The sequence below is a fragment of the Pteronotus mesoamericanus genome, unplaced genomic scaffold (genome assembly GCF_021234165.1).
Source record: "Pteronotus mesoamericanus isolate MK-2021 breed Mesoamerican mustached bat unplaced genomic scaffold, CSHL_Meso_final scaffold_137, whole genome shotgun sequence".
Lineage (NCBI taxonomy): Eukaryota > Metazoa > Chordata > Mammalia > Chiroptera > Mormoopidae > Pteronotus > Pteronotus mesoamericanus.
Genome location: NW_026555306.1, coordinates 2,745,832 through 2,766,005, shown reverse-complemented (window position 1 = coordinate 2,766,005; position 20,174 = coordinate 2,745,832). Strand labels below are relative to the sequence as shown.

Sequence of the window (20,174 nt, the reverse complement as noted above, 5' to 3'; positions counted from 1 at the left end):
TAAGACCTAACTCTTAAAGAGACAGGAAGGTCGATTGGTCTGAAATTCTTAAAGAGATAGGTAAGAGTCTTGGTTGGCATGGCTGTGCTTTCCGTGTTACAGTCCCTTCTAGACAGGCCCAGATGCCTCGGAAGTTCAGAACTTGAGTGAGAGGAGTGGGAAAATGAAGGAAAAGGGTAATTTCTCAGGAGGGCTGGAAGCATCGCCCAGGGGCGGGGCTTCTGGACTTTGGGGGAGCGGGAAACATAGGGGGCGGAGCCTCCAAACTCTGGAGCCAGTCGCGAGTGGGGACGTACGGGCTCAAGGGTAGGACTTGCGGGTCCAAAGAGAGGGATGATGTCCCGGAGGGTTTAGTCTCGTGCCGGGGGCACATTCTCCAAGGCTCTGAGGAAGGGAGAGGGAGTAGATCAGAGCACCTTCCTGGACCCGGGGCGCGTGTAAACAGCGGCACGTGGGCCCAGATTTGGGGGATGCGTCCACGCCCCTTCCGACAGTTACCGCATCTCGTGGGGCGGCGGCCGGAGCCGCGAGACAGCGGCTAGACAGGGTGACCCAGCTGCATTCCTGACCAGTGTGTCAGCGCCGCTTCCCTCCCCCTCTGCGAGATTTCGGATCCCACTCCTGAATTGAGGTACCCCTCTTTTCGGGGAGAGAGCCGCTTCCCAGAGTGGAGGGAGGGTCAGCCTGGGATCACGAGACAGTTCTCGCACGGGAGCGAAACACGGGGACGTCGCCCCTGCGGGCTCCCGGACTACAATTCCCAGAGGAAGCGAGGCGGGGAGGTGCCGGACCTACGTCCTGACGCTGCTAGGGATTGTAGTCCCAGCCTTGGGCGCTGTTGCTGGGAAATCCTGTCAAGATCCAATCCACCCTTTTTCCCGGCGGGGAGACTGAGGCTCAGAGACCTGAGGGGATACTGATTTAGCGAGGTCCTCTTCTCTCCCTAGGGGCGTGACGTGTGAGTCTCCCCCAGCCTCTAACCTTCTACTCCTTTGGTGGTGTGCAAATCTTCATAAAAGAAGGGGGAAAGTGAGCCTGGGAGGGATGGGCAGGGACTCTGGAGTGTGTCTCCCGCAGCCGCGGAGAGGTAGGAGGCTGGACTCTATTTCCGTGGCCAGGTCACCTTCGGCTTCTGGGCCTCGCCCCTTCCTGTCTGTGAAATGAACTTCAGACGACTCCTAAAGGGAATGGCTCAGTCTGCGCCCTGCTCCTCCGGGACTACAAGTCCCAAGGTGCTCGGGGAGACCCCGGCTCCCCCTCCCCTCTAGGACCCGCCTCCCTCCGGCCGGAGTCACGTTGTCTAACCTGTTCTCGAAGCCTGCCCCGCCCCGTCCTCCGCTCCCCGCCGCCGGAGTTGGAGCCGGAGCCGGAGGAAGCCCCCTGGTGCCAGGATCTGCCCCGGATCCGTGAGTTTCACTCCCCTACTCTGGGGTCTAGTGGCTCCTGAGGAGCAGACACCCGCGTCCCTGGAAGGACTGGGAGGGGATTCGCACGCCGGGTCCCATTGCGGAATTGGGGGTGCGCAGACGCCAGGGTCCTTGGAATGAGAGAACTCGGATACCTCTGTACTGAGCAAAAGTAAAAGGAGTCTAGATGCTTGAGTTCTTGGAATAGGGTGCTCGGACGCTGTGGTCCTGGAGATGTTGTTAGGGCTGGGACTCCTGAGCTCCTCGAACTGGGGGCTCTCCGACCGTGAGTCCTTGAGTAGAACTGGGATAGAGGATGCTGAGTCTTGGGCAGAAATGGGAGGGTCGCATGGCCGGGGCTCTGGAACTGGGTGGCCATCCCTACTGCCCTCCTGTTCTCCACTGAGCCTGTAGGTCTCCGAGAAGAATTAGGGTTGGGCTGGGGATAGTGGGACCTGGGTCCGTGAAACGGAGCAAGACAAATACCACCCTCCGCAGGCTGTGTCCCTGCCCTCCCCCCGACTTTCCGGCTCTGAGGTGGGGGCTGGGGGGGAGGACCTGGGCAGCTCTACAACACCCTCTGTGCCGCTGTGTGATCCCCAACATGTCATTAACCGAGGCGTCAGACCTGCCTAACCAGAGAAGGGACCTCCGCCCCAGAGCGCCCCCTGGCACAGGCGTGGTTCCTCAGATTGCCCCATGGAGGTGGGAGACAACCGGGGTTTGCAGAGGGCAGGCGTTCCAGATAGAACCGAGGGCAGAATTCCAGAAGGTGGGGCTGGATTCTGGGGGGCTTGCATGGCCAGACACAGAGAGGATGCGAGTAAATTGAGGCTTAGAGGTCAAGAGTTGGGGGGTCCAGATTTGGCGTCCCTCTCCCTCCGCAGCTCTCTGGGGGGCGGAATTCCATCAATTCCCACAAGATTTTCTGACTAACCTCCCTCTAGGGTTCCTCACCCTGACCCCGAGGTGAGAAATGTCACCTCCGCCCCCATCTCTCTGACCTGAGGTAGCGTGGGAGATAAGGGAGGGATAGAGGCTAATTCTGGAGGTGTGTGTCTGTCCTTGAAGCAGGGGGAGGGCAGGGCCCTGCACCTCCCTCTGTCTGTCTACCCCTTCGCTCCGCCCCCACGTGTCCTGGGAAGGGATTAAACAAGGGGGTGGGGGAGGCTAGGGGCTCTGATGAGAGAGGGAAGAACTTCCTAAAAGTCTGGGCTTGACAGGCATTTGGTGATAGTCCGCGCTGACATTAACAGTAATAACCGTAGCTGCCAAGACAGAGCCCACAGCATGCCAGGCTCGGGGCTGTTAGGTAGACCAGCTGGTTCCCACTGTCCCGGGCTACTATTCAGAGGTGTCACGTCCACTGAGGTTTGCTGACCCCACCTTGGGGAATGACTTCTCCCTACTCCAGTGGGGAAACGGAGTCTGAAGAGCAGGCACAGCCCGCGCCCTGGGCTTTTGCCACCTACTGTCTGAAACCTTCCAGGTTTCCTCATGTCCCTGTGCTTAAATCATTGTGGATGACCCCTGGCCAGAACTCAAGAATGTACCTGGAGAGTTTAGGGCTCAGGAACTCAAGACTCCAGAGGTCAAAAGGCAGGGCTTTTAGAATCTCAAAAAAGAGTTGAAAGGGACCTTTTTTGGGGGAAAAAAGTTACTTTGGGTATTGAGCCCCGACTCTGTGCCAGCCCCAGTGTTATCTTAATGCTCGTCAAAGGGGGGCCGTCATGAAGGGTCCTTTATGTGTGAACTTAATTTGGTGCCATGCACTTTTCTAAAGTAAACACTGTCCATAAATTGTTACTCAACTCTCACACCCCTTTGAGGTAAAGGTATTAATCCCCCTCCTCATTATTCACTTGAGGAAACTGAGGCACAGAGCCTTAGAGAGGGGACGTCCTAGCCCATGCCACAGCTGTCTCCAGAGGTGGAAACCAAGTCCCAGAGAGGGTGGGGACACTCCCAGCTTCAGTCGGTCCGCACCGAGCTGTAGGATTACAACCTGGGTATTCCCAGGCCAGCCTGACGCTCTGACCTGGTTTCTACTGAGGATGATTCCTCCGGGAAGTGCCAACCCCTCCCTCCTGCCTGGATTCTTAACCTAAAGAACCTGGCTGGGGTGCGGAGAAGGCCTGGAAGAGAGCTAGGGGCGGATGGGAGAGGAGAAGCGGAAGCGGGGGGGGGGGGGGGGGTGTTGGAGAGGACCTAGGGGTGGAGGGCGAGGGCCTGGGAGCGGAGGCGCCGCCCGCGCCGCCCGAGCCGCCCTCGCGCCCCGCCCGACCCCCGCTCCCCTGCCCCGGGAGGTTTTGCACCTGCCCGGACCCGCCGCGCATTCCCGGGGTCTGAGCTCAGGAGCTGTCCGCCCGCTGGGCTGGGGTCGGGCCGTCACCCGGAGCGCCCCCTGGCGGCCCCGACTATGCCTCCGTCCTCACCAGCCTCGGGCCGGCCCCACGCCCAGCCTAGGCATTTCCTCCGAGCCAGAGCGTATCAGCGTGGGATCTGAGAGTCTTAGAAATTTGGAAATCATGAAATCCCCAAAAGAACCGCTCGCTGCCTTCACTGCTGGCACTGGAGACTGCATAGAATTGATCCATTTTTATATTTTAACAGACACTTACAGAATGTTTCCTGTGTATCTCTGAGATTCTAAAAGACCTGAGTTTTGACTTCTGTAGTCTCTACTGTCCGAGGCCTTAATTCCTCTTGGTACCTCCTGGTCAGCTAGATCCTTACAACAGTAAGGTTCTCTGAGGTAGAGTGCTGCTTCTCTTCGTTTTATAGATGAGGAAACTGAGGCAGTCTTGTCAGGGAGGGGCAGTGGAACCAACGGATCAGAGCCCGGAAGTCCGGTTCTCCTTGCGCTCTTGCCCACTGCACCGCACCAAACAGTCACCTAGGCTTTCAGGACGCTAGGATCCGTAGACTGAATGGGGTGCAGGACGATGAAGCAACCTAGGCTAGCCAAATTAGAGAATTCTAGAACGTCCCAAAGATAGAATCTTGGACTCAGAACTTTCCAACAGTAGACTCTCAAGCTGAGGGTTTTCAGCTCTCTGGAACATTCTCAAGGTCCTTAACAGTTTTAGAATCTAGGCTGCTGAGAGATTGAAGAGCCCTCTCAGAACAGCTGATTTACCTCCTCCCTTCACGACTGGGGAAACTGAGGCCTAGGAGTAAAGGGGACACGTTGCCCAAGTTTATACACTCCCAACACACCCAAACAAGCCACCAGCTCCAACAGGTTCTGTTCTGAGGCTTCTCAGACAGAAGCCGGATCAGCATGCCCCAGCCCGCCCTGCTGCCCACGCCTGAACCGCCAAAGCCAAGCGGTAGGTGAAGCCTGGGGAAGTGGCAGAGCTGGTGGGCGTGGCAGCCACTGTGGGGATGGGGACAGTGCTGGCCTGACCGGTTCCTATGGGCCTGGCTCCCCCCGCACTGGGCCGATGACCACAGCAGCCCAGCCTCCCTTGGCCACTTCCCTGTTCTTCCTGTTAACACTGGGTCCTTGTAAACTAGTTCTCCTCTGGGTGGGGACTTGGGAGAGGAAGCTGCGTAATCTCTGTCTTCAGGGACCCTTCCATTCTGGTGGACAAGACCCAAAATAACAAGGTAGATCCAGCTGGAAAGTCTTGTACCGCTGACCTCTTGCAGGGTGACCTTGAACAAATGTCTCTTAGCCCTGCTTTCTTGGCTGCTATGCCAATTTGACCATCGAATGAGGTATTGGGTGCAAAACAGTTGGCACAATTCTGGGAGGCAGTGGCTCATCAATAAATAATTGTTTTATTTGATTATATCAAGCAACCAGCACAGGTCCCGGCACATCGTAGGCAGCACAATTATAATTTATAAAAGTATCCTCAGCACCTAGCTCGGTGTCTCTTGATTCGTAGTAGGCAGTCAGTAATTGATAGATGTTCTTATTTCCTCCTCTGTTCACTATAATGCCTGACACATAGTAGGTGATCAACGGATCAACTGTTGAAGGAATGATTCGTCTCACTAGGGCTGAGATAGATGGACAAGGAGCTGTGAAAAGAGAGGGAACTGTCCTGCGTCTCCCAGGAGGGTATTGAAGGAGGCTCGGCGCTTCCTGGCTGGGGAAATGGAGGGGCATAGCGCTTCCAGTGGGAGGGACTAGCCGAGTAAAGGCGCTATCCTGCTCCTTACGCCCCAGCTTCCCTGCGGGCGCCCGGAGGGGCGACGTCTGAGAAGACTCTTCTCCCCACCCCACCCCCCTACCCAACGCAGGCGCCCCGCTCGGGCAGGCACCATGGACAGCGAGGCATTCCAGAGCGCGGGGGACATTCTGGACCTGAACTTCCAGTGTGAGCTAGGGGGAATGCGGGGCGGGGCCTGGGGGCGGAGTCGGGCCCCTACCTAGAGGTCCTGGTCCTTACCGCGCTCCCGCCCGCCCAGCTCTGGCCATGAAGCACATGGACTTGAAGCAGATGGAGCTGGACACGGCGGCGGCCAAGGTCGACGAACTGACCAAGCAGCTGGAATCGCTGTGGTCAGACTCTCCGACGCCACCTGGCTCTCAGGCTGGAGCCCCCCTTAGGGTGAGCCCGCTCGCCAGGTCCCCAACCTGGCCCCCCAAAGCCAGCTTCTTTCTGCCTGGAGTTCAGGCAAGGCTGGCTGGTAGCGTTGTGCGGGTTGTGGGCTACTTAAGGACACTTTAAAAAGGGGACTAGTGGAAGTGGACACCTAAGAGGACCGTCGGAAGGAAAACGGCCTTTTTCTAAGTGGCTCAGAAGCGCTGTGTGGGCGAGCCTCCGCCCTGACTTCAGGGCGCCCCCAGCCGCGCCCCCTGGGCTCCCTCTGCCTGCATCTCCAGCCCCGGTCCAGCCTACCTGGGTTGACTTTCGATGACCAGTTTTGACCTCCTCCCAACCCTCTGTTAACCTCTCCTTTGACTCCTTAATGTCCCAGCCTCAGATGCTCCGGTATAGCTCCAGCCCGGTCTCCGAGCCTTTCAGCAGCCGCGGGTCCTCCTGGAAGGCGACCAGCGAAGGCACAGACACCCCATTCGGACGGTCTGAGAGCGCCCCGACTCTGCTCCCCTACAGCTCGCTGTCCGCCAAGGGCCGGCCGTCATCACCGCGCACCCCGCTCTACCTGCAGCCAGACGCCTACGGCAGCCTGGACCACGCGCACTCGTCCCGGCCCCGCGCCTTCGATGGCGCGGGCAGCTCCCTCGGCCGTGCCCCTTCCCCACGGCCCGTCTCGGGCCCACTCCGCCAGCAGGGTCCCCCTACGCCCTTCGATTTCCTGGGCCGCGCCGGCTCCCCCCGTGGCAGCCCCCTGGCCGAGGGGCTCCAAGTCTTCTTCCCCGAGCGCGGGCCCTCGCCGCGCCCCTCAGCCGCCTATGACGCGCCAGCTGCCTTTGGGAGCCCCCTGCTGGGCACGGGCAGCAGCGCCCTCGGCCCGCCTCTGCGCGCCCAAGGTGAACTCAGGGGTCGAACTCGGAGGGGGCTGAAGGGCCGGGCTAACCTCCTCTCACATCCTCATTTGCCACCTCTCCCCAGACGACCTCATGCTGCGACGGCGGGCTCCCAAAGCCTGGAACGAGTCGGATCTGGACGTGGCATATGAGAAGAAGTCCTCAAGGACGGCTAGCTACGAACGTCAGTGATGGGAGGCTGGGGAGAGTGGGGCAGCCGGGGAGGCGACGCCCAGACCCTAATGATTCCCCCATTGCAGGCCTAGACGTCTTCGCGAGGCCCTCCTCACCGAGCCTGCAGCTGTTACCTTGGAGAGAGAGCAGTCTGGATGGTCTGGGGGCCACCAGCAAGGTGAGGCGAAGGAGAAGCTTGTGGCGGGGGCTGGTGGGCATGGGCGGGGAGCGGGGTCAGGGCTAGCCTCCCCCTCCAGGCTGTGCCCCCCCAGCTCCCCCCCTCCCACCGTTTTCCGTGACCTTCCTCAAGCTCTTCTTTACCCTGGATTTCCAACCCTTCCCTTTCCTCTGTCCCTCATTTTCTCCAGCTCCCCTCACCTCCTTCTCTCCCTCCTCACCTCCTGCCCTCCTTTCCGGTGTCCTTCCTTTACCCACATCTTCCTCCCGCCTGAGCCCCTTCTTCCTTCCCTCCTTCCCTCTGTCTCCCCCAGGACAACCTCACCAGCGCCACCTTGCCCCGCAATTACAAGGTCTCCCCTCTGGCCAATGACAGGCGCTCTGATGTGGGCAGCTACCGCCGGTCGCTGGGCTCTGTGGGGCCATCAGGCACTTTGCCCCGAAGCTGGCAGCCTGTCAGCCGCATCCCCATGCCCCCTTCCAACCCCCAGCCCCGCGGTGTCCCCCGCCAGCGTCCCATCCCCCTCAGCATGATATTTAAGCTGCAGAACGCCTTCTGGGAGCACGGGGCCAGCAGGGCCATGTTCCCTGGCTCCTCCATCTCCCGAGCTCCTCCACCTAAGCTGCCTCCCCAGCCCCAGGCACCCCCCCAGCAACAGCCCCAGCTGCCCCCACAGCCCCTGTCACAGCCACAGCCCCCGCCTCAGCCCCAGCCTCAGCCCCCCGCCCCAGTGCCCCAGATCCCCCAACCGACTTGGAGTGAAGGTGAGTCTGCCATCGGGTTTCCAGAGGGCTCGGTAAAGGGAGGCACATGCCTGGGGACCAGGCCAGCAGGGGGAGCTGTCACAGCCAAACGCCTGTTTGCAGACCTGCCCCTGCAGAGAGCTAGGCCACAAAAGCTTGGGAATTTGCCAGGGAGCTGGACACAGGCAACACAGTGGTTAAACGTGCGCCCCGGAGTCACTGCTTGGCTCCATGCTGTGTGACCTGAGCAAGTCGCTTAACCTCTCTGGACCTCAATTTCCCAGAGTGTAAATGGTGATGATAAAATCTATCCTATGGGGATAGGGTATTAGATTATTTAATCCACATGAAATCCTTAGAGTAGGGCCTGAGGTATGGTACGCTTATTGCCATCATAGTCATTATAATAATTAATATTTCCTGGCGTGAGGCCAGGGCAGGGCCTGGAGTTAAGCAGACTGGTTGAGAGCCCCGCTCCACCACTGACTTGCTGTGTGACTCAGGATAAATTAGTTAACCTACCCGAGCCTCTGTTTTCTCATCTGTGAAGAGAGACCGACAGTATCTAATGCACAGATTGTGGTGGCCATTCAATGTATAATAATATATAGAAAGTGATTGTTGTTATTTCTGCCTGTTTTGAGAGCTCTGATAGAGAGGAAGAAGACAGACCGAAGAGACCACCAAGACCAGGATGCTACTTCCAGCAGGAGTTTTCTACCTGACATGTCAGGAGAGAAAATTCTTAGAATCTTAGATCGTCCAGTCTATCACGATGGTAGAAGTACAGAGCGAGGTAGCGCTGAGTTCAAATCCCAGCTGTATGTCATTGAGCAACTGATTTGCTCTCTCTCTGAGACTTGGTTTCCCTTTCTGTAATAAGGTGATAGCCATATCTACCTTACAGCATAGTGAGGTGAGAATTTAGTAGGACAGGCATGTAAAGCACCAACCACAGGCTAAGTGCTTGATAAATGAGAGATGTCACCACTGTATCTTAGTCACAGCCCAGGGGTAGCCCTGAAAGAGCAAGGAACTGCCCTGAGGTCACACAGCAAATCAGGCGCTGCTTGCAGGCTGTGGAAGTTGTAAGGAGGGAGTCTTGGGGTTCTCCTGAGAGCCCCTCCTCTGATTTGGCTCTTGTTCCTCCCAGGCACCCCCAAAGCCCCCGCTGAGCTGGAGCCCGAACCAGAGCTGGAGGGGCTGCTGGCACCGGTGCTGGAGTCTGGCGATGTAGATGAAGGCACTGTCACTCGGCCCCTCAGCCCCACACGGCTGCAGCCAGCACTGCCCCCAGAGGCACAGTCAGTGCCTGAGCTAGAGGAGGTGGCACGGGTGCTGGCGGAGATTCCGCGGCCCCTCAAGCGCAGGGGCTCCATGGAGCAGAGCCCTGCCGTAGCCCTGCCCCCCACCCACAAGAAGCAGTACCAGCAGATCATCAGCCGCCTCTTCCATCGGCATGGCGGGCCTGGGGGGCCTGAGCCCGAGCTGTCCTCCATCGCTGAGGGATCCGAGGCCAGGGCAGGGCCCCCTGCCCCTGCCCCACCAGCTCCCATACCGCCCCCGGCCCCGCCCCAGAGCAGCCCACCAGAGCAGCTGCAGAGCATGGTAAGTAATATAGGAGGGAAGCATGGGGAAAGCGCCCCTTCCCTTTTAGGACAGATCCTGGAGACAGCACATATCACATCTGCCACACCCTATTGGCTAGGAACCCAGCTGCAGGGGAGGCTGGGAAATGTAGTCCTTAATCTAGTGTGCCTGTGTTCAGGAGGAAGGTGGAACACATATGGAGTGCGTCCGAAGGTCTTGGCCACCCAGACTCTCCCTGCTGCTCTCCAGTATCCCATGGCTGCTGCCAGGTCATCCTTTCAGGAATCATGGAGTCTTGTTTTTAAAAATTGATTTGAGAGAGAAAACCATCAGTTTGTTGTTCCACTCATGTATGCATTCCTTGGTTGATTCTTGTATGTGCCCTGCCCGGGGATTGAACCTGAAACCTTGGTGTATCAGGACAGTGCTCTAAACCAAATAAGCTACCCAGCTAGGAATTGTCGAGTCTTACAACCTGGAAATGACTGTGTCTTGGCAGGCAGAGGGTTCATCCTGGGACCCGAAAAGCCTGTCTGAATCAAGGCGGTCACCATTTCACTCCCTGGCTGCCACACAGGCTCTTGCGCCTGCCTTCTCTGGTGACCTGCTCTCTCCTTTTATACCTCAACAAGCCCCTGCCATGGCTAGAAATGGCCCAGCCAGCTGTGACTCAAAATGACCTCTTAGTTCAAGCCCACGGAGTCCTCTGACTCTGCTTGGAGCTTCTTCCGTTCCGATTTTCAAGAGCGAGTCTCTGGTTTCCGAGGCTGTGGGTATTGTGATTAAGTGTCAAGCTGAGTTGCCTGGGTCCAGATCCCAGCTCCGCAGCCCTAACCAGCGGTACAACCTTGGGCAAGACACGTAGGCTCTCTGGGCTTCAATGTTCTCATCTGTAAAATGGGGACGAGAATAACCATGGGGCAGCTGTGAGGGTCACCTGTGTTAGCATACTGCTTAGGCTAGCGCCTGGCACTTCACCGTTAGCTGCTATTACCGCTGTTATCATTTGGTCAGGGGGTGACCTCCTGCTGACCTTGGCCACTCCCTGCATCTTGGCTGGGGGGGGGGTGTAGTCATGTGGAACAGTCCTGCTCGCTCAGTGTGGGGAAACGGGAGAAGGGGAACAACTCCCACAGAAGAATGGGCGCACCCCAAAACGCTTACTCCGGAGGGCGGAGCCAAGAACCGCTGAGGCATAGGATCTTTAAATCCAGAATGGAAGGATGACTGTGTCTTGAAATGGTCCAGTTGCCTTGTAGAATCACAAAATCCTGGCCACAGGGAAACTTGCGGACCCACAGAATTTGGGAATTCGGTCCTGGTGTCACGACCTCAGAACAGTGACACTCCAGAGTCCTTGAGCACTGGGGCTTTGGGGACTAGGGTCTTAGAAAGAGTAATGCAGAGCTTGGTTATTACTGATGCTTAAAGTCACCAAAACTGAAGATTAAAGACGCATCATTTGAATCATAAAGTCACAGATTAGTGCACTAATATGTTATTATAAGACATTTTATTTTATTTTTTTAAAAGATTTTACTTATTTTTAGAGAGGGGAAGGGAGGGAGGGAGAGAGGGAGAGTGACAGCAATGTTTGGTTGCCTGATGGGCGCCAGCCGCCACCTCCTGCCCTGCCACTGCCCCGGGGACCTCGCCCACAACCCAGGCATGTGCCCTGGAGTGGGAATCAAACCAGCGACTATTTGGTTCACAGGCTGGCACTCACATGACCGACCCACACCAGCCAGGGCTCAGATTTATATTTTAAATGCTATTTCTACTAGAAAGGATTAACCAAACATCAGAGAAACTTAGGGGAAATAGATAAGACTAGAATGAAGAGGTCAAAATCATAGCACTCAAAGGGAACCATGACTTAACATTTTGAGTATTTCCTTCCACTTTTTTGGAAGGAATTTCTAACCATATAATGGTAAAGTTCTCAATCATAGAATCTTGGAAATGCAACATCCTGGGTCCTTGGCAATACAAAATGGCACAACTTAGCATTTCTGGACTCACAGCGTTTGGGGAAATTGAAATAACTTGAGCATCAGAGTTTTGAAATCAGTGGCTTTGGGGATCTCTTAATTCCTGAACGTTGAACTTAACTGACTGATCAGAGACCAGAATCCCAAATGCCCCATGCTCAGAATAAATGAATCTCTTGAAAATCCAAACCAAGAAAGAACAAGAAATATATGATAAATATATTATTCCAAACATCTGGAATTAGCATTTGGTGACATTGTGTCATGTGTGTTTCATAGCATTTTTTTTTTTACTAATTAATAATGACTCTGTGCATGGATTGAATACCTGGCTTCCACAACTGTCCCCTCAATTACCTCCCAGCTTCCTCAGTTCCCACAGCCCAAGGTTTCCAAATCACTGGATTCACTGACCTTATAGGGGACCAGAGGATGCAGAACTGAGTGAGCCACCTCCCTCCCCATGGCCTGCGGAAGCGGCTGCGGCCTGGTCCCTGAACCTCTGTTTCCCTCTTTGAGTAAAGGGTATATTAACAGTCCCCCCAAGTCACTGAAGTCCTCCACCCTGCCCCCCAGGAGATGCGCTCTGTGCTGCGGAAGGCGGGGTCCCCGCGTAAGGGCCGCCGCGCTCGGCTCAATCCGCTGGTGCTGCTGCTGGACGCCGCGCTGACCGGTGAGCTGGACGTGGTGCAGCAGGCCGTGAAGGAGGTGAGCGCGGCGGGGGAGCCGGGCTGGCCGGGCAGGGGGCGCGAGCGCGGGAGGGCGGTGGGTACTGAGTCTCTCGGTCTCGGCCCCCTCAGATGAACGACCCGAGCCAGCCCAACGAGGAAGGCATCACAGCCTTGCACAACGCCATCTGCGGCGCCAACTACCCCATCGTGGACTTCCTCATTGCGGCCGGAGCCAACGTCAACTCCCCGGACAGCCACGGCTGGTGAGTCTGGACCCGCGCGGGGCGGGCATGGGGCGGGGACTGCGCTGCGGGCCTGGACCTCCTCGGGCGGCGGCGCGGCTGCTCACACCTGCTGCCTCCCACGCCTAGGACACCGTTGCACTGCGCAGCGTCGTGCAACGACACGGCTATATGCACGGCCCTGGTGCAGCACGGCGCAGCCATCTTCGCCACCACGCTCAGCGACGGCGCCACTGCCATCGAAAAGTGTGACCCCTACCGGGAGGGTTACACCGACTGCGCCACTTACCTGGCAGGTGCGGGGCAGGGCTGGGGCCTGCAGGCGGGCTGCTGGGCTGGGCCACCGCTGGGGGAGGGGGTCGTCGGGACTGGGCGCCCATCTGCAGGGGTTGGGGGTAGGGGAGGCTGCAGGCTGCCACTCACATTCATCAGAGAGAGAGAGTACTTGAGGGCTGCTTCAACCATGTGGCACGGGTAGCTTAAGAAGGGGTGGCAGGATGGACCACCTACCTGTGCAAGCAGGGGTGGGGCGGGCAGAATGTGCTGCCTTCGAGGGAGAGGGGCCACAGGGGCTGTGCCATGCAAGCTGGACACCTGGAGGGAGATGAAAGTCATGGAGATCTTGCCGTTCATCTGCTTTCTCACTTGAGGCGGGTGGGGAGTGGGGCGTTCCAACTATACCATCTACCTGGCACAGGTGGGGCTGGGCAGGTGGGCTCTGCTCCCTCTTGGGAGATACAGTACCATGCAGCTGCAGGTCTGGCTTCTGTGGAGGGGCCGGGGGACTCTCCCGCTTGCAGGGAGACAGGAGGCTGCACCCTGCACCTCTGGGCGGGGCGGGAGGGGTGCCGGTGATGGGAAGAACTGGGTAGGCTGTACCGCGGGGTGTGCACAGGCGCCGCAGTGCACACCTGAAGGGGCGCCGTGTTTGAGAGCGGAGCCTACAGGGGCTGCACGAAGGAACAAGGGTCTGCTGTGGCGCCTGCCGCAGAAAGTGGGCGAGAGCGTGGGGCTGTCATCTTCCTTCCAGGTAATGGGGGCGGCTGGGATTTGACCCCTTGTGGGGAAGTAGACTATTCGCTGGAGAGGGGAAGGGCTGTGACCTTTGGGAGGGGGATTGGGCCATTACACCTTTGTCGCAGGCAGTGTAGCATCCTACCGGTCACCAATACGGAGAGCTCTGGGAGGGTGAAGGCTGGACGGCATGCCCGGCAGGGAGGGGAAACTGGGACTCGCAGCTCTGAACCACTAACGAGGAAGACCATGGTGGATCATAGCGGGGAGGGCTGGGTGGGCTGTGCCATCTGGGGAAGTTATTACATGCTTTTGGGGGATTTCGTTGTTTGGGGAGGGGAGCAGTGTGGACACACCTTCTGAGACCGGGCGCGGGGAGGGGGCCCCCAGGGGGAGGAGGCCCAGGGATGCTCCATCCCACTAAGAGGCTTAGTCCACTGCGGAGACTGCACCGCTTAAGTGGGGGGGTGCGGACGCCTGTGCCTCCGGAAGTGACACGGGCACTTGCTGTACCAGCGGGGACAGGCCCACTGACCCTGCCGCAGGGGCTGGCCCAGCCTGAGGTACCCCGAGGCTCTCAAATTTGGAGACTGCCTTCCCGGCAGCCGGTTCCGGCTCAAGCGCCCCCCAACCGGACAGGCGTTCGCAGCTGTTCCGGAGGTTCACCCCCCCCCCCGCCCAGCTGGGGCGGGGGCCAAATCCCATGTCCCTGTCCCCGCTGCCGCGCCTCGTGCCCCGGAGCGGGCCCACCGCCCTCACGAGCCCTGCGGTTCGGGTTGCAGACGTGGAGCAGAGCATGGGGCTGATGCACAGCGGCGTGGTGTACGCGCTCTGGGACTACAGCGCCGAATTCGGGGACGAGCTGTCCTTCCGCGAGGGCGAGTCGGTCACCGTGCTGCGGCGCGACGGGCCGGAGGAGACGGACTGGTGGTGGGCCACGCTGTATGGCCAGGAGGGCTATGTGCCCAGGAACTACTTCGGGGTGAGTCCAGGGGCGATGTGGCGGGGCCTCCTGCAGAAACTTTGGGGAAAGGGGTGATCCCACAGGAAAAAGGGGCGAGAGGGCGGGCAGGGGCCGGGAGAGCCCATGTCGACCTGGGACGGTGAGGAAAAGCCCATTATAATAACCGGGAGGCAAAGGGAGCGCCTCTTACCTGTGGCACTTCACCAACACTGCCTTACTGGTTATTGGAACGGTTCGCGCTCAAATATCCTTAGTGTCCTCCCTAATTATATTAATGGGAGGCAAGGAATGTATTTCGGCCAAGGGGAATGTATTTTAGTGGTGAGGGGGGAGTTAAAGGGTTGTCTGTTACAGGTAAGGACACTCTTCTTACACTGGATTGGGCAGGGTGAGAAAGAATCCGTTAATAAAATTACGGTAGAATTGAGGGAGATTCTGCTAGGTTAGCGGAGAAGGTCAGGAAGATGCCATTGTCTCTAGGAAAGCAGGTTCTTTTGGTTTGGGGATCGGGGAAGGTGGGCCCCAACCAGACGCCCGTGTGGCAGGGAGGGGCAGTGTGGGCTGCTTGGAACATTCCAATCCATCAGCCAGGCTGCGCCCTGGGGGGCTCCGTGTGGTGCCTGGAGGTGGCAGGGGTCGCTGGGGATCCTAGAACTGTTTGGGAGATGCTGAGACCGTCCCTCAGGAAGAAATGGGATGACAGAGACTGCCCTGTGTTTGGGGTGCATGGGTGACTCCATTCGATTTGGGGGAGGAGAGAGGGCGTGGGGGCTCCGGTGTCTGAAACTCTTGTCTTCCCTCAGCTCTTCCCCAGGGTGAAGGCCCAGAGGAATAAGGTCTAGCTGGACAGAAGGACGTTTTCAAGGACGACAGGAGGGAGCAGCTTCGCCTTCACTCCAGACCTCCCACTCCATTCCTGCTGCACCTCCCTGCCCCCCAGCCCTTCAGGGGCGGATTCTCGCCCCCAGCTCTCTGCTTCCCTGGAAGCCCAGGGGAGGAGGAGAATCTTAGCCTTAAGTTTAGAAACCTGCCTTAGCTGTGGGAGGTCGTTGTATGTCTGGGAATCCTTAGGGGCAAGAGAGACCCCCCCATTTGCCAACTCAGACCCCCTCCTGGATAGACCAGATAGCGCCCAAAGTGCCCCCCAACTACTGCAAATGCCTCCCCAGACCTCCCGGAGCAAGCCAGCCCACCCTCCCAGAGGGACGGGTCGCCTCCACCGGCTTTACCTGGGAGTCACCTCTGCCCCCATTTCTCCCAGCAGCCTTTGGGGGGACCAGGTGAGGCACATTGGTCTCTCCTCCAGGATCCCTGCTCCCGCTCTCCCTGACCTTGTGCCTTCACACAGTGCTGGTTTTATAACAAAAATGGGGAAGTTTTTCTTTATAAATAAAGGTAGTTTGCGCAGAAATTGACTTCCCTCTCTTTGAATTCTGTTCTGACTTGATAAACGATCGTCACTGTTACTCTTTTGGGCAAAGCAGTCTTCAAATCGCCTCTTTCGAAGGGATTTCCCTCATGTAAATCCAAATCCTTCCTCTTTAGTATATTGTCGTGTATGTCTGATAATTCAGTCATCTTGACGTTTGGGACCATCACTTCCGTAATTTGTTGGCATCTGCTGGTTCTGATCATGGTGGATTTTTTCCTTCCGCGTGTTGACATAATGGGTTGTGAGACTCTCCCCGACAGGGCTCCGTCTGCCGGGAATCCATGTGGCCTTGCTTACAGTACGACCCTGAAGACTGATTTCCCTTTGCTCCTACCCCCACCTCCTCATTTCTTTTTTTTTTTTTACAGATTTTATTTATTTACTTCTAGAGAGAGGGAAAGGGAGGGAGAAAGAGAGGGAGAAAAACATCAATGTGTGAGAGAGACATCTACCGGTTGCCTCCCACACACCCCCCACTGGGGACCCGCCTGCAACCCAGGCGTGTGCCCGACTGGGAATCAAGCTGGTCACCCCTGGGTTCACAGGCCGGCACTCAAGCCACTGAGCCACACCAGTGAGGGCCCAGTTCTTTATTTCTTAAACTGCTCCTTAAAGATTTTTGGCAACGCATAAGCATCTATCTCTTCTGTATAGTTTTTGACAAATCAGAAAGCGACATCTCTGTCGTTGTCACTGCTGTCCAATACAATCACCACCAACCTCATGGAACTATTTAAATTTACATTGACTAACCCTGGCCAGTGTGGCTCAGCTGGCTGGGCACCGTCCCACAAGGTGAAAAGTCGGCAGTTCGATTCCTGGTCAGCGCACAAGCCTAGGTTGTGGATTCGGTCCCCGATCGGGACATGTTGGGGAGGTAACGGATCGATGTTTCTCTCACATCAATGTTTCTCTTTTTCAAATCAATAAAAACATATCCTTGGATGAGGATTAAAAAAATAATAATAATAATAATTGGCTCATGGGAGGAAAAGTGTCTGGGGTGTAGATGAAGGAGATCAACCCTGAGTTAAAAATTGATGAAGCTGAGTGCATGGGGATCCTCGTTATTTTCTGCTCTCAACTTTGGTGTCCGTTTGAAATTGTTCTTAATAAACAGAAATGGGTAAATTGGCTTTTCTGTTTTTAGTTTTAAGAAATTGAATTTTTTAAAAAGCATAAAGAATGTCATTATTTTCTTTATGTGTCTGAGGTGATTATTTTAATAATACAGACCAGCTAAAGGAAGAGGATAAAAATCACTAAATTCTGGATAGTGACTATCTCTATGTGCATTGAGAGTGAAAAGAATCAGAAAATCATGCTCAGAGGGACTCATTTATATTTGTGATGTTTAATGTTTTAAGCATTGAGATGGGAACCGTGAACTGAGTCTACTGTTTATGTTAAAATTTTTTGAAAAATGTCAAATGCTACAAAAGTAGAAATTAAGGGAAAAACATCTCCCATGTATCCATCATCTTACATAAAAAATGATAAACTCATAAATTGTTTGGTTTCTATTCCAATGGAATGAACCTCAAGTGGATTCCTGAGAACTCATTTTCTCTGTACCGCTTAACCATGGGGGTACGTTCTGAGGAATGTGATGTTAGGCGATTTCGTCATTGTGCAAACATCACAGAGCACACACCTGGGTGATCTAGGCTACTCTGTGCCTGGGCTGTATGGTGTAGCCTGCTGCAGCTGGGCCACAGGCTGGAACAGCATGTTACTGTATGAAGCAACATGAGATTAAATCAAGCACAAACGAAGATGATGCAATCGAGACAAGGTGAACACGAGATGTAGGAGGCTGCTGTCTGCATAACTCAGCACGGTTTACAGGACAGTTGGTTTTTTATAATTAGAAAAAGTACACTCTAAAATAATAGTATAGTATAGTAAATACATAAACCAGTACCATAGCCGTTTATTATCATTATCAAGTATTATGTACTGTACTGTACTTTCTAAAAAATCTTCACCTGAGAAGAAATTCACCAGTTTTATCTTCTTTTGAAAAGATTGTATTCATTTATTTTTTTAAAGGGAAGGGAAGGGAGAGAGAATGAGAGGGAAACACCGATGTGAAAGAGAAACATCGACTGATTGCTTCTTGTATGTGCTCCAATTGGGGATCGAACCCACAACCCAGGCATGTGTCCTGACTGGGAATTGGACCCACAGCCTTTTGGTATATGGCACAACACTCCAACCAACTGAGCCACCAGGGCCTGTACTATGCTTTTATGACTGGCAGCACAGTGGGCATGTTTACACCAGCATCGCCAGCAACACGTGAGTAATACGTGAGTTACAATGTTAAAGTGGCTATGATGTCACTAGGTGATAGAAATTTTTCAGCTTTATTATAATCTAATAGGACCTGCCGTACATGCGGTTGATGGTTGACATGTCACGTGACTATATGTGTTTCCTACGGCTGCTGTAAGAAATGACCCCAAACTTGGCGGCTTAAAACAACATACATTTTTATTTTCACTTCTGAAGGTCAGGAGTTGGAACTCACTTTCACTCGGCTGCCATCAAGGTGTTGGCAGGCTGCACTCACTCTCGCTGGCAGAGAATCGGTTCCCTTGCCTTTTCCAGCTTCTAGAGCTACGTGCCTTGATTTCACTGGCTCTGCTCCCCTCCTCCATCGTCAAAGTCGGCGGCGTAGCGTCCTGCTTCGGTGTCACATTGCCTCTGCCCGCTATCGACTCTCCCTCTGATTCCAGTTAGAGAGCACCCAGATATCTCAGGATCCTTAACTTGACCGCACTTGCAAAGTCCCTTTTGCCACACAAGGGGAAACTCACAGGGGCCAGGGATCACAGCCTGCAGATCTTAGGGAACCATTGTTCAGCCTACCTGGGGAACATTGCAATTTAAATATGGTGGTCAGGAAAGGCCTCAGAGAGAAAAGGACTTTAGGGGAAGGGTTGAGGGAGGAAGCCATGCAGAGATCTTGGAACGAGGCTTCCACACAGAGGGAGGGGTGACCACAAAGGCCAGGAGGAGGCAGGATCTGTCATTCTAAGATGGCTCGCAACCATCCCGCCTCCTGGCATTCACGCCCTGGAGCAACCCCTCCCTTGAGCACGGGCTGGACGTAGTGATGTGCCCTAAGGAAGGGGACATGGCAAAAGTGATGGACTGTCCCTTCTGATGTGAGGTTATAAAAGACAATGACTTCCATCTTTGCATCTCTCCCTCTGGCTCTTCTTGTGCTTTCGATAAAGCCAGCTGCCCTCAGAGATGCCCACATGCCAGGGAGCTCAGGGGGCTCCCAGCTCCCAGCCAGCAAGGAAACGAATCCTGCCAGCAACCACTAGGTGAGCTTAGCGCTGGATCGTCTCCAAGTTGAGCTGGATGAATGAGGCTGTATTCAACTCCTGACGTACATAATAAATGCCATTGTTCTCCAACCATTACATTTGCGGGTAAGCTGTTACACAGATTAGCTGACTAATGCAGGCCTGGTGCCTGGGAGGAAGAGCCAGGAGGCCGCGTGTGGCTGGGAGGAGTGCCTAACAGAGAGAACAGTGGGAAATGATGTCAGGCAGGTACAGTGCCTGGCACATGTAAGTCCAATGCTCAATTTCATTTTATTATACTCTTGGTTTGAAGATGTCCTTCTTTCCTCCCTCTACCCCACTTGAAAGGATAGACAGGGCTGCGATGGGGGAGCACCGAGACGGTGCCTGACCCAGCCTGGGGGTGAGGAAGGGCTTCCTGGAGGAGGGGATGTCTCTTTGAGACCTGAAGGTGAGAGGTAGGAGTGAGGCAGGGCAAGCGGGGAGACAATGCACAGGCAAAGAGGACGCCGGGAGGCAAGTGAACACCAGAGGACTACGCAGCTCAACGGGGCTGGAGTGGCGTGTGGGGAACACAGACTCTTCCTAAGCAGAAGGCATCATCAGGGCTTACACCTGGCCATCTGACATCACGTGGGTTTGCTCTTCCCTGCTTGCTCTGCACTTCGTACTGCAAGGAGCATCTCTGGGTGGAGCTGTTCCCATCCAGCATTCCCTCGGTGCAGATTCAAGGTCAAGCTGGTGACCTCATTAGCAGGCTCAACACTTGCCCCCACCATCACCGCCATTACGAGTTCTCGCTCCATAGGACCTGTTGTCAAGAGCCTCTGTCTGACCTTGGAATTATAGTCTCATTTGTAAGACTGTATAATAAATGTCATTTGTTGGTGTAAGCATCGTTATCCCTTCTTTAGAAGTGAGGAAATTGAGTCTCCGAGAAAAATTTGCCCAAGTCTTTACAGCTGGGTCAGGGGCTGCTCCCCATCCCACCCGCATCCCAGCC

At 55.5% G+C, this 20,174-nt stretch overlaps 1 protein-coding gene across 2 annotated transcripts; it reads left to right on the top strand.

The window, feature by feature from the left end:
• Nucleotides 1-971: 971 nt before the first annotated feature.
• PPP1R13L (protein phosphatase 1 regulatory subunit 13 like) lies at nucleotides 972-15,830 on the top strand. Of its 2 annotated transcripts, none has more exons than XM_054588606.1 (13): nucleotides 972-1,406; nucleotides 5,661-5,737; nucleotides 5,829-5,971; nucleotides 6,342-6,855; nucleotides 6,938-7,036; nucleotides 7,113-7,204; nucleotides 7,518-7,968; nucleotides 9,101-9,555; nucleotides 12,105-12,236; nucleotides 12,329-12,462; nucleotides 12,571-12,737; nucleotides 14,238-14,437; nucleotides 15,223-15,830. In XM_054588606.1, the coding sequence occupies exons 2-13, from the start codon at nucleotides 5,683-5,685 to the stop codon at nucleotides 15,259-15,261; spliced, it is 2,481 nt and encodes an 826-aa protein (XP_054444581.1). In that variant the 5' UTR covers nucleotides 972-1,406; nucleotides 5,661-5,682; the 3' UTR covers nucleotides 15,262-15,830. The 2 variants fall into 2 exon arrangements, with proteins under 2 accessions (XP_054444581.1, XP_054444582.1); XM_054588607.1 differs by having other exon boundaries at nucleotides 5,587-5,737.
• Nucleotides 15,831-20,174: the final 4,344 nt, after the last annotated feature.

Bases quoted from the DNA above. Each gene is read 5' to 3' on its own strand.
- PPP1R13L (XM_054588606.1), top strand. From the start codon at position 5,683: ATGGACAGCGAGGCATTCCAGAGCGCGGGGGACATTCTGGACCTGAAC. The intron at 7,205-7,517 runs GTGAGGCGAAGG...TGTCTCCCCCAG, and splicing joins GTCTGGGGGCCACCAGCAAG to GACAACCTCACCAGCGCCAC. The intron at 12,237-12,328 runs GTGAGCGCGGCG...CGGCCCCCTCAG, and splicing joins TGCAGCAGGCCGTGAAGGAG to ATGAACGACCCGAGCCAGCC.